Here is a 13,833-nt window from a genome sequence, read left to right as displayed (position 1 = left end):
AAAAATGATCTAAAAAAAAAGAAAGAGGGTATAGGACGGTGTGGGATGTGGAGCCCCCCACCCCCCTCCCCCGTTCACATAGAGAGCTAGCACAAACTAAGAATTCGGTTAAATGTGTTAGGGACTTTCTCTGTGCTCCTCTTCTTTAAAAGATCCCTAAGATGGATCACAAACCCACTCTGGCAATCTGACACCTAAGATCGGGATGTTCTTTAGGCCAAAGCAGACGGTCAGAAAGGAAACAGAAACCAAAGAGCTATCCTATTGCAGAACGCTTTGCTATTGTAAAGAAGGATGCTTTCCATCACCAAGGAATGCCATCAGCTTTCACCACTCCCCCACCCTGGTAGCATAGTGGGTCATACCTTGAGCTGCTAACTGCCAAGTCATCTTTCTGCCCATGGGAGAAAGATGAGGCTTTCTACTCCCTTAAAGCATTGGTCTCAGAAACTCACAGAGGCAGTTCGACCCTGTCCTGTAGGGTCATTAGGAGTCAGACTTGACTCAATGGCTTTGGGCTTGACTTCCCCATGTTTCTGGTTTCTCATCCCAAATAGCCTAAACATTTTTGATAGTTTTCTTTCCTTAAGAAAAATAGATCTCACTTGTGGTTTCAGTCATGCTAAAGTAAGAAGAACTGGATTTACACTCCCACCCAAAACTGCTAAAAATATAGACAAAATATATAAATGAACAGTTTCCATGACACTGAGCATCAGGCAATGGAAGACAGCCATCTTTGAGAGACAGGGAACAGATGTCATGCACCCTAGGATCGCCTGAGCGTACTGCCTTGAGAGACTGTCCAGCCTGCTGAGCAGAGGGTAGAGTGGAAACCCAGCAAAAATAATAAATTCTTAAAGATGAGAGGAGGATTGGAGCCATAAGTCAGGGGAGACCAAGGTGGCTGGACCTTAAGATAGGCATAAGGTGGAGGCATTTCAGGTTTGGTTCTAGACCACCGCTATAAAGTGAGTATCACAAGAAAACAAATGGCACACTGTTGTTTCCCAGGGCACATCCAAGTTGCATTTACACTGTCACATGTGCAACAGCACTGTGCAAAGTTGTGAGAATTGGAAACATTGTGAGAATGACCAAAATGTGGCACAGAAACACACAGAGCACAGGCAGTGGGAAAACAGCGGTGATAGGTGCTGCACACACACAAGGTTGCCTCAAACCTTCCATTTGTAGAAAACACATCATCTGTGAAGCACGGTAAGTCAAAGCACAATAAAGCAAAGCATACGTGTGCTAACTGTAACTAGCACACTTATGCGAGAGCCCTACCCAAATCCAAGAGGGGAAAACACAGTCATGCAGAAGGTGTAAAGGGGAAAGTTCGTGGTGCTCACATAGGGTTGGGGCACAATGTCTTTTCCTGAGAGGCTGGCTAGGAAACCACAGAGCTCATGGGCACTGAGTAGGCAGGGCAGGAAAAAAAAAACAGGGAAACACTACCAGCAACATCTTTTTAAACTGAATGAAAACAAACCCTCAACAAGATGGATGAGCACAGTTGCTTCAACAATGGGTTCAAACAGAGGAACAATGCGGTGGATGGCACAGGAACGGGCAGTGTTTTTTTCTGTTGTCCATCCATCCCCGAGTCTGCATAGACTCGATGGCACCTACCAGCTACAGCAGATCTGAGATGCCTCGAGCACAAGAAGCATGAAGAAATGCCACCAAACATCATATCCACATTGCTCAAAAGATTCCTTATCCCCAAAGGAATAAAGCAGGGCAGCAGATGTCTCATCTCCTCCGAAGACATTCAAGGAAGTAGAAGGTGGGACAACATCAGTACAGTACTGAAGTACTGAAAGAAAAGGAGGGAGGGAGAGAGAAGTGTAGAAGTCTGTACCCTGTGAAACTATGGTTCACATATGAAGGTGAAATAAAGACTTTTGCAAACAGGCAAAAGCAGAAAGGTCTGTCACCAGTGAATCTAGATCATATATGATCTTAAAGAAGTCCCTCAAGTGAAAGAAAATGCTACCAGATGAAACCTAGATCGAGATCGACATAAAGGCATGGAGATCGCTGTAACTGATAACTTCATGACCTTTCCTTTGGCCTTGTGCTGCTCCCTGTCTTCCCACATCCCATAAATTGGAACGTGAAGGTGCTCCTAGTCAAGCTTTACTTGTTCTAACAGGGACTTCCGTCCAGGGTGGAAGGTGGAACACAATGCCAAGGGCCTGTGTCTTCAGTCACTAAGGTGAACAGAGCTGCCTGACTTACCTAGAACCATCTAACTGGGAAATGCTCCGGAGGGACAAATCATTTGAGGGTCTTACAGGCGCTGCAGATCGACTTTACCTTAATTAGTACAGTACTTTTGACTTTTGTCTTATACAGAAATATCTTTAATTCACTTGGAATTTTTTTCTCATAAGAAGACAAAGTTGATCCAGAGCATGCTATGAAAAAGCATCTTCTTCTCCTCAGTCTTCCATGCTGACCGGGTCATTATTAAGTACTTAAATCCATGGAGGTTTTGTGAGCCATCTGTTCTGTGCCATTACTCTATTTATCTATACACCGATATTTTGATATCCACTCTTTACGATATATTTCTACTAGCGTTATGCCTGGTAGTGTAAACACTCCAAATTGTTTCTCCTCTCATAAATTTATCTTGGCTTGTCCAGGCAGATTGAGTTCCCAAACAAATATTTGGATCAGCATTTTAAAAGCAAATGAAAAGAGGGTTCAGAACTACAGCTGGAACATCTCAGTTTGAAACTTAGGAGGTGATATAAGCTGATGTGCCTTTCACCCTCTGGCAAGGAATGGTCTTAGAATGCCGTTTTTAAGCAGGCTAGTGAAGACTTCCTGGTGGTCCGCTAGGGACTGGACCTTTTCCATCTTTCTAGGACCAAAGCGAGCATCTCTACCAGCATCCTCCCCACTCCCCGTTTGTTTTGTTTTGTTTTTGTTGCTGCCATCGAGTTTATTCCCACTCCTAATGCTCCTGTGTGATAGAATGGAACTGCCCTAGCCCATTTCCTACGCTCTAGCCTTTATAGAAATGGTTTGTATTTCCAAAAGCCAGATCGTGTCCTCCATCACTGCTTCCCTCAGATTTGATGGTGTCCTGAATGTAGATCTGACAGAATTCCAGACCAACCTGGTGCCCAACACCCGCATCCACTTCCCTCTGGTCACATACGCCCCTGTCATCTCTGCTGAGAAAGCTTACCATGAACAACTTTGTGTAGCAGAGACCACCAATGCTTGTTTTGAGCCAGCTAACCAGATGGTGAAATGTGACCCCCACCATGGTAGATACATGGCCTGCTGCCTGTCGTACCATGGTGACGTGGTTTCCAAAGATGTCAATGCTGCCATTGCCACCATCAAGACCAAACGCAGCATCAGTTTGTGGATTGGTGGCCCACTGGCTTCAAGGTTGGCATTAATTACCAGCCTCCCACTGTGGTCCCTGGCGGAGACCTGGCCAAGGTGCAGGGAGCTGTGTGCAGGCTGAGCAACACCACAGCCGTTGCTGAGGCCTGGGCTCGCCTGCACCACAAGTTTGACCTGATGTACGCCAAGCGTGCCTTTGTCCACTGGTATGTGGGTGAGGGCATGGAGGAAGGAGAATTCTCTTGTAGTGGGTTCAAACAACTTGTAGTGGGTTCAAACTTACAATCTTTTGGTTAGGGGCCGAGTACTTAAATTACTGGGTCACTAGAACCCCCTTTATTTGTTTGTGTGGTTATAGAATGTATTAATATGTTCTATACCCACAGTACCTTCATTCCTGTGTTCACATTTCCGTGTATATCAACTGCGCATTCAGGGCTCCTTCAAGTCATGAACCGGATTAAACTTCGTTAGGTTCTCAGAGAGTAGATATACAGCACTTAATTTACCTTTCAGAGACTAACTCAAGGATGAAGTTCTGTACCTCCATTTTAATATTGTGTTAGGGAACTCAGGCAATTTATTTAACATCCCTCACGTACTAGTCAAGGCCTCCTGTGCTGCAGGCATAAGTGCTGCAAATCCAGCCTTAAGGAAATAGATGCAGGCCCTTCTCTCGTGGGAAAAACCAGTAGTTAAATAAAACAAGCAGAAGCGCACACACAAAATTTATAATTGTGTTTAATGTTATGAAGGAGAATATCGCTTATGTAAGAATAACTAGAGGGGCCTAATATATTTTCATGTATCAGAGCATATTATAATGTACAAATGAAACCCAACTTTACTTTTAATATAAACAAATTTACATTGCAAATTGAGCATAGAATTTTTTTCCTCTATAATTAATCCTTGCATTCATGTCCTCTACTTCATTTATGTTCACTGACAACTATAATGGCCCGATATTTGGGCTTACCAAAAACCAACCGAGACTCCACACCTGCCTTAGAGAAATGCACAATGCAATGTTTACACTCTCATGAAAATACCAAATGAAAAGCTAATGCACCCTTTCCCCTTTTCACTCTGTTTTAGATGAGGATAGGCATTCACTCGGGTTCCGTGCTGGCAGGAGTTGTTGGGGTGAGAATGCCACGCTATTGTCTCTTTGGGAATAACGTCACTCTGGCAAGCAAATTCGAATCAGGAAGTCACCCTCGGCGCATCAACGTCAGTCCAACCACTTACCAGTAAGTGCTCTCTTACTTCCTTCTGCTTCTTGTTCCTGTCATTCTCCAAGATATTATGAGTAGATTGCGCCATCTGAAAGGTAGTAATTGCGCAAACTTTCGTGTGTACCCTGAGAGAGTGCACAGAAAATCTGACTTGACTGAGTGGTAAGCACAGGTTTGTCTTTGTCCTCCTGAGACCTACCTGTTCAAAACACCATTTGCCGTCTACTCCGTGTTGACTCGTGTGATCTCACAGAGAGTTTCCACGGCTGTGCATCTTTACAAGTGGAGATGACCCCAACTTGTCCCCACGGGGATCTGTATTACATGAGACATGCCAGTGTTTTTAAATGTTTCTCATCATTTATAAACATTCAAAGAATGGAAACAAAGGTGGTTTATCCTATTTTTATTCTTTAGAATGGTCAAACAAAACAAACAAAAAACTCTCTAAAGGTAATTATGAACGAAGTACAGAGTAAAACTTCACGCTCTGCCTAAGAGGTCATATTTGGGAGCTACGGGGTTTTATCATCTTCCTGAATCGGTATATTGTGCCTGGTGCTTGCCATCTCCCTACTAGATAATAAGTTTCATCTGGACAGGGATCATATCTGTTTGCTCTTTGGCATACTCTAAGAATTTGTAATGAAGGAAACACCCTGCAAATAGTTATTGAATTAATGGATAAGTACATGGATAAAGGGAACCTTTCCAGGACAAATGGAAAAGAGCAGTACAGAGATCTCTGTTCTGTTAGACCTTGGCTTCAAACTTGGCAGTGGGATCCAAGCTGTTTAATCAGTGCCATATCTTAGATAACTTAGAAACCTAATTGAAAAAGCACAGTTGAAATAGCAACCACTATTACAGATAGGAACTGGAAACACAGGGAATCCAGGACAGATGATCCCTTCAGGACCAGTGGTGAGAGTGGCGATACTGGGAGGGTGGTAGGAAGGTGGTTAGAAAGGGGGAACCGATTACAAGGATCTACACATAGCCTCCTCCCTGGAGGATGGACAACAGAAAAGTGGGTGAAGGGAGACATTGGACAGTGTAAGATATGACAAAATAATAATTTATAAAATATCAAGGGTTCATGAGGGAGGGGGAAGCAGGGAAGCGGGGAATAAGAAGCTGATACCAAGGGCTCACGTAGAAAGCAAATGTTTTGAGAATGATGATGGCAACAAATGTACAAATGTGCTTGACACAATGGATGGATGTATGGATCATGATAAGAGTAAAGAAATAGCAACCATTGATATTTTTCAACAACCTTGTTACAAAACAGAAACAAAAAAACTCCTAAGCATGAAATGTGAATACAAAGATGACGAACATTGTTTATATAACCAATAAAATAGGAATATTTGGAAGCTTATGATACCATATCTGTATAAAGGGGAATGGAACTTTTGTAGATGACAGATAAGCACTTCCGCATTCCTGTGGAACAGATGAAGAAATAAACTAAAATTACAACTATAAAACCAGGTGAAAATGGAGTTCATGCTAACTCATAAAAACAGTGAGCACCTTGTTCTACCCATATTCTTAACAAAGCTGTGCATTCAGCTTTCCAGAGGCCTTATAGATTTGGGGAGCTGGATAGACAATTGGTCTTTCATAGATCAATCTTGTTTGTGTGAAAAGTTGCCACTTGGAGAGTGTTCATATAAGGCTTTTGTCTTTTAAATTTCTTCCCATTTTCCTATTGTTACCCTGACCATGCTGCAGATGATCTGACCAAGTTGCCTCATTAAGTTGATCTGGAAACACCTCTAGCTCAGTGATTCTGGCTAATTATTATCATTATTATTTTTTATGGAGGAGAGTTCTCAGTTTAAGGAAAGGATTTAGAGACCAATTCCCCTCACTCACCATGAACACCAACATTTACCATGGTTACATTTCTCCCCATTGTGTTGCTAATTTTCCAACTTCATGTAAATTACTTCTGAGTGGAAACTCTATCTTAAAAATGAGGTGTAAAGGCTAGACCAGCTGTGAGAACCTTGTGCTTGGAGGTTGTTGCTAAGGGCTGCCCAATCCATTCTGATTTATAACCTCCTATCACCGAGAGTAGAACTAGTCCATCAAATTCCCTCAACTTTAATCTTTATGGGAACCAATCACCAGATTGGTCCTGTGAAGTCGATGGTGCTTTCTAACTGCTGACCTGCCATCAGGGCCATCATAGCCGTAGTCAGCTCTGTTACATGTGGGCAATAGAAGAAGCCACCACAGGTCACACGCCATCTGTACACCTTGGTGTTGTAAAGAGACAATGTAAATAGTAGCAGAAAATATTTGGTAACTGTCTGATAAAGGTTTAATATCTTGTATAGCTAAAGAATACCTACAAGACAACAATCACAAAAAGACAAATGATTTTTAAATGGCCATGTCTGCAACGAGAAAATACAAATAGTTACTAACACATGAAAGATAATCAACATAAGTTTAAATCCCAACTTTAGAATAGGTACTTGTAGACCCTGTAGTATGGCGTACAACTGCTCCATAGAGCTTCCATGAGTGCACGGAGCACATGACCGCATCCCCTCCCCCTGTCCAGAGTAGCTGATGGGTTCAAAATGCCTACCTTTCAGTTAGCAACTGAGGATGTCACAGCTGTGCCACTAGGTTTCCGGAATTACTCATTAAAACCAAACAAAAAACAAACCCACACAACTCACATTGGCTCTATGTAGACTTCTGAGACTCTTAATTCTTCAAGGGAGCAGGCAGCCTCAGGCTTTGTTTTGTTTTGTGTCCTGAAAATCAGCTAGTGAGTTCCGCCAGTTGACCTGTAGCTAGCAGCAATTCAGTGCACAACCCACTGTGCCTCCAGGATGCTTTACAGTGCCACCAGACAGAAAATGTACTGCCATCTATGCGATTCTGAGTCAGAGGCCCTTGAAAGGGTTTCTGAGGATATAAATCTTTATGAGAGCAGATAGCCTCATCTTTCACCCTTTCAGTGGCTGGTCGGTTTGAACTGCTGATCTTTTGGTTAGTGACCAAAGGCTTACCAGAGAGTGCTACCAGAGCTCCTTTCATCTAGAAGTAGGGAGATGCAAGTCAAAACTACAATGACATAAGACTGCAGACTCAGAAGCATCAACTATAATTGGCAGCACAGAAAATAGCAGGTGTTGGTGAGGATGTGAAGAAATTGAAATGTTCATCCACTGTGTAAAATGGTACGACCACTATGAAAAACAATTCCTCAAAAAGTTTAGTCGTATGACTCCTAAATATATACTCAGAGAATTGAAAGTAGGGGCTCAAACAGATCATTGCACACAAATGTCTGTTAAAGCATTTTTCATCGAAACCAGTAGGTGGAACAAATCAAGTGTTCATCAACAGATGACTACATGTAAAAATAGGTATATCCCTACTATAGAATATTATTCACCCCTTAACACAAATGAAGTTCTAAGTCATGCAATGGCGTGGATGAAACTTGAAAATATGCTGAATACAATAAGTCCAATAAAAATAAATAACTTACATGAAAATTTTAGAATAGGTACCTGTATAGAGACGAACATTTATTAGTGTCACCATGCCTTGAAGCAAGCCTTGGTAGCACAATGGCTAAAGACCAGGACTGCTAACAAAAAGGTCCATGGTTCAAACCCACCAGCAACTCCATGGGAGAAAGAAAGAGGTGGCAGTCTGCTTCCATGAAGAGTTACGACCTTGGAAATGAAGCATTTCTACTCTGTTCTACAAGGCATCTGTTATAAGTAGGAATCAGCATCATGATACAGAGTTTTGTTTTAACTGTGGAGAGAGGGAAAGGTGAAATGGGGAGTTATTGCTTAAGGGACACTGAGTTTCTGTTTAGGATGGTTAGTAACTTTTGGATACTGATCGTTACGGTATATTTAAAATGGCAGATACACTGTTTTACACACACACCACAAGAGGAAACTTTTAAGTGAATTAAAAAAGTATTGTTACTCTTGACAAATCTCTAGACACAATCTCTAGAATATCAATTCAGATATTTGTACACTGTGGCTAGATTTCCAGCTAGTGGCTCTGTTTCTAATTAGCTTCTACTGGTTTCTGATGCCTAAGTTTTTGTAGTTCAGCCAGGTGTACTTCTCTGTACTATAGAGGTGATTTATGAACCCATGATTGTGAAGTGTATTTCCCTATTCCCAAGGCATCTGAGGTAGTTAGTTTATTATGCCAACCTGGCCGATAAACACATGTGGGGTTAATTGAAGGCCGAAAGGATAAATGGCTCCAGGAGCTTCACCTTTCTAGTTCTCAGGTCTCTTGCTTTGTGATGGTCCCACCACGGTGCAGCGGTCTTAGCAGTTTCCTGCTTCAGCTTGCAAGGCTCACTTCCTGAAAGATATCCCCAAGGAGATGCCACATGGACCTACCCCGATGCAGCCCTGGGTGCTGGAGCACCTGTGTGGAGACCCCTGCCAATGCTGAGATGTTTACACATTCACTGACTTGGAATTCCTCCTGCAGTCAGCATCATTGTGTCTGTTTTGTGACATGAAGGAGGACTTTGTGGATTGGTGTAGGACATATGGGTTAATGAGTTAATGTTGGACTTGTGAGCTTGGGAAGCACTGGGTTGGGATGTTTTCTTGATGCGCCCATAACCTTTACTCTCTCTTATACATGAGTTTCTGTGGATTTGTTTCTCTAAAGTACCCAGACTAATACAGCATCTAATGAGAAATACTGAGACTGACTTCTAGGACTTTCTCTCTAAGGAGGCAAAATTGTGCTTTCACAGCGCAAACAGGAATTTGTGAAATAAAATTAATCAAGAAGCTCATGAGAACTTGAAAGCCCAGTTTTCTTTCCTGAGGAAATGCTTGTCAATTGTCCAGGATTGCCTGATTATCTTAAAAACATCAGAGAATTTTATCCAATTTATTTTATTTTCCCCACAGGATAGAAAACCCTTTAATTCATCATCTTAAACACAGTTGTTTTCATTGTAGAGTGTTATTTCTAGTATTTGTCCCCTGTACCAACAAAACATTTTTCAAATGATTATACTCACAAAACGTGCAATTTTGCAGACACACAATTTTGCGCTTTTTTTATGTTTTATCATAATCTATTTTTCCCCTACTCTATAACTTTGTAAATGCTCACCTTTTCTGATTGCATAATGCTGCTTCCATTGATGTGCCATGACTAATCAAGTGTAGCTCCTTCCAAATTGATTTCATTAATTTACTCATCATATTTTATCTAGACTCTATGGTTATCACAAACTTTTAGGTAGTAGATTATTGGATATTATGTTCCTCAAATAATATTGTGAATAGATCCTTTTCTACTTATGACATTGAAATAATTTATTTTAAAATAACTTATGGATATGCTTTTAAATGCAGAAAATTAAAAACAAATAATATAGTGCTTCTGACCCAACTACTGGATAAATTATTACATATGCTCTAATAGTACATAAAATATTTTCTTTGGAATGCTCGCTCTTCCACTGAGATGACTATCATAGTAAATTTTGTGTATTTTAAAGTCCAATATTTTATGCATTGAATCTCTACGTATATATCCATAAACAGTGAATTTAATTTGAATAGTGTTTTAGTCTATGAACATTTATCTCATTTGAACTTTTAAAGAAAACTTTGTAATGTTAGAATCTATTTATACTGAAACATATAGCTCTATTGCATCATTTTAATTGCAATAAAATATTCAAATGTTTGAGTATATTTTCATTTTTATTCATTTAGTTTCTCTACTTATGAATATAACTAGTGGTTTTTCATTTTAATCATTACAAAGAATATTCCTATGAACATCATATACCCATTACTACCTATGTTGAATTACTTTATACTTCATATGTTGTAAATAATTGAGCTTCCCATAAATTCCTGGCGTTGGTATAATCAGTTGTTATTTACTCTAAAATTCACTGCAGAAATAAGGAATGCAGTAGTCAGGCATCCTTAAAAATCAAAACAGCGCCCTAACTTGTCTGTGATGCTCTCTTCCTTTCTACTCTCCGGGTGTGACTCATCCTGTTGCAGGCATTCATGCTCAGAGGTCTTCACTACTTCAAGCAGGAGTGCCCCATGGGGCTTTGAAGGGTGTAATAGGTCCAGGAGTGGATTGCCCGAGCTTGTCTCCTTTGCAGCTGCTGGCAGTTCCAACGACCAACTATTCAGTCAGCAGCTGAGTTGAGCCAAGGAGGCTTCTTAAGTGGCTGAATAACCTCTGATGGATAAACACTTGCTAGCCAGGAGATCAGCTTTTCAAGGCCACTGGCATCTCCACTGAAGAAAGGCAACCTGTCTGTCGTGGTAAGGTACTCAGCCTTGGAAATCACCAGGGGCAGTTCTACTCTCTCTTACAGGGTCACTGTGAGTCGGAATCAATGGATGGCAGTGAATTGGGCTTGGTGATTTTGTTCTATAAGCAGTTAGTCAAATGAGGCTTTGTACAATAGAGCAGAATAGGGTAGTGGTTCACCATGCAAGCCTCTAAATCAGAGTACCAGAGTTAGAATATAGTCTGTCAAATCTAGCTTCTTAATTTCTTTGTCTAAAAACTCCCAATACTTAGAAATAGTAGCCCTGGTGCCACAGTGGCTTAAGCATTGAGCCACTAACTGCAAGATCATTGGTTCAAATGTACCAGCTGCGGAGAAAGATGAGGCTGTCTGCTCCTGTAACAATTTACAGCTTTGGAAACTCCAGGGGGCGTTTCTACCCTGTCCTGTGGGTTGGTAAGAGAATCAGCTCAGGAGATTTTTTAATACCTGGATATCATAAACATTCATTTAGTAGCCATTGCTCCACCCTGTTCTTTGCAAGAAGGATTAGATCTTTTTTTTTTTCCTGCATGTGCTTTTGAGACATTGTAATCTATTCAGCCATGTTAAGCACGGTATGATAGGAGAATTGAAGACCTTTTCTAGCAATTCCCCCAAGAGAATGAATTTGGTTTTTTGCCCAATGCTTTTTAAGTATGTTATAAAAAATAACTGGTAATCAACTTCATCTCACAAACCATTTTTAGCAAAGAAATCTCACAAATGATTATCTAATCTTCTGAGTGAATCCCCAAGTTTAATTGCACGTGACTACTAACCTTGAACTTGTTAATTCAGCTCCTTCTGGTGGTATCATTTAAGAAATCCCTGGTGACCTGTTTCTGTGAAAAAGCCTCCTCTGGAACAGATTCTCCCTGTAGCACTTGGGCTACCCATGACTTGGAATCAGCGCGACAGCAATGGGTTTGGATCTTTTCAATTTGCAGTTATTTCAATTAATTACATAATTAAAAGCTTTATGACCTGAAACACTATACATTTCTGAAGGCTTGAATACTTGATTAATGAATTTTAAACTCATGGAAATTTAAATTTCGATTAACGAATTTAATTTCAGTGACCTATAAAAATATTCCACTTAGGAATAACTTCATTTTTATTTGGTGCTAATCATGTAGTTTTATTTGCATCTGCAATTTCAGCTGAATAGTGGTCTATAAAATAAATATCCTTCCTCACTTCTTATATCCACCAACCTATTCATATTATCTTGACTTTGAGAAAAATAAGAGACTAGGAGTTTTTCATAGCAGCACATATTTTTCTACCTGATAAAATCAATTATTTTACCTTAAAAGCATACATTTACTGTTTCACAGTTCCAGGGGAGGTCTGACCTGGGTTTCACTGCTTGGCATGAAGGTGTTGGACAGGGTCTGTTCCCTTAGAGCTGGCAGGAATAACCCATGTTCTGGCCTTTCCCAACTTCTAGAGGCATCCTGCACTCCTCGCCTTATGACTCCCTACTTCATCTTCAAGTTAGAAACACCTCATCTTTCTAACTCTACTTCTGCCATTAAACCTCCTTTTCGAATTCCTTTTTCACATTCCCACTTTTCTAGTTATTGGGAGCTCTTTGATGACACCAAGCCCACGTGTATAACCCGATAATTTCCGTATGTTAGCGCAGTCTGATTAGTAATCTCCATTACACCCTAACCTCCATTCCTCTTTGCCTTGTGACTTGCCATAGTCTCAGGTTCTAGGGACTGGAATGTGGACCTCTTTCACAGCTGCTATTCTGACTGCAAAAAAGTATAAAGACAATAAAATCTACCGAGACTGATGGCTCCACTCCTCCTCTCATCTTTAAGAATTTATTATCTTTGTGAACATATCAATAATGTAAGCAAAGTCTAGGTAAGAAAAGGACTTTTGCAAGATGAGAGCTCTGACTTCTAAAGAATTTTTAGTGTGAAGTAACATATAGATTCCTGGAGAGAGAAACCTGCTATAAGATTGAATTACACTTTTATAGTTAAGATGCAGCAGAATCCCTGGTTTGAGGAGGGGATTAAACAGCAGTGAATCTTTTAATGTTATAAGATGACTGTGGTGCCCTGATCCCATGACTTCACATTCTGTGACTTCTCATATAATCACCCCGATACAACTTTCTCTTTAATTCTGAAGTTGTCTACAACTTAATTCACAAGGACTTTAGGATGCTAGGGAGAGACCTGGTAGCACAGTGGGTTATGCATTGGGCCACCATCTGCAAAGTCAGCAGTTCAAACCCACCAACCTCTTTGCAGGAGAAAAAGATGGCTTTCTGCATCTCTAAAGATTTACAACCTCAAAAACCCAAAAGGGCCAGTTCTACTCTGTCCTATCGGGTCACCATGAATTGATCGGAGAATGAATGAACTCAATGGTCATGTGGTTGGGTTGTTTTTTTTTAAATACACGTTTGAGGAGCCCTGGTGGTGAGTTGGCTCAGGATTCATCGGAGAAATGAAAGGTAGGCACCTTGAATCCATCAGCCTTTCCACTAGAGAAGGCCTTGGCAGTTTGCTTCCACGCCGACTTACCCCCTCAGCACAGTCCTCACCTACAGGTTTGCCTTGATTCAGATCCACTCAACTGGCGCTAGGTTGTTGTTGTTTTGTTAATCCGAGTGCAATGTCATCTCTGAGTGTTACAGTCACCATGCTCAGTTTTAATCCGAAAGGTTAGGAGTTTGAGTTCACCCAGAGAAAAGAACTGCCAATGATTAGATTGCTACCCTAGGAATTTCTAACCTAATAATTGAAACGAAAACCAACTCCCTGCTATGGGGTTGATTCCTACTCATAGTGAACATCCAGGACAGAGCAGAACCGCCTCTGTGGATTTCCGAGCCCACCCCAGGAA

At 40.9% G+C, this 13,833-nt stretch overlaps 1 protein-coding gene across 1 annotated transcript in view; it reads left to right on the top strand.

Annotated features, from left to right (window-relative positions):
- Positions 1-13,833, top strand: part of GUCY1A2 (guanylate cyclase 1 soluble subunit alpha 2) — a 288,640-nt gene that overhangs the window by 243,722 nt on the left and 31,085 nt on the right. The window contains exon 7 of the mRNA XM_030887687.2: positions 4,477-4,631. Within this exon, the coding sequence (XP_030743547.1) occupies positions 4,477-4,631 (155 nt within the window). The remainder of the gene's footprint in view (positions 1-4,476; positions 4,632-13,833) is intronic.

The sequence above is a fragment of the Echinops telfairi genome, unplaced genomic scaffold, assembly GCF_000313985.2.
Source record: "Echinops telfairi isolate 266 unplaced genomic scaffold, ASM31398v2 ScPeMD7_7421;HRSCAF=8459, whole genome shotgun sequence".
NCBI classification, from domain to species: domain Eukaryota; kingdom Metazoa; phylum Chordata; class Mammalia; order Afrosoricida; family Tenrecidae; genus Echinops; species Echinops telfairi.
Note: the sequence above shows the minus strand (reverse complement) of the source record. Positions and strands in the feature narration are given on the sequence as shown.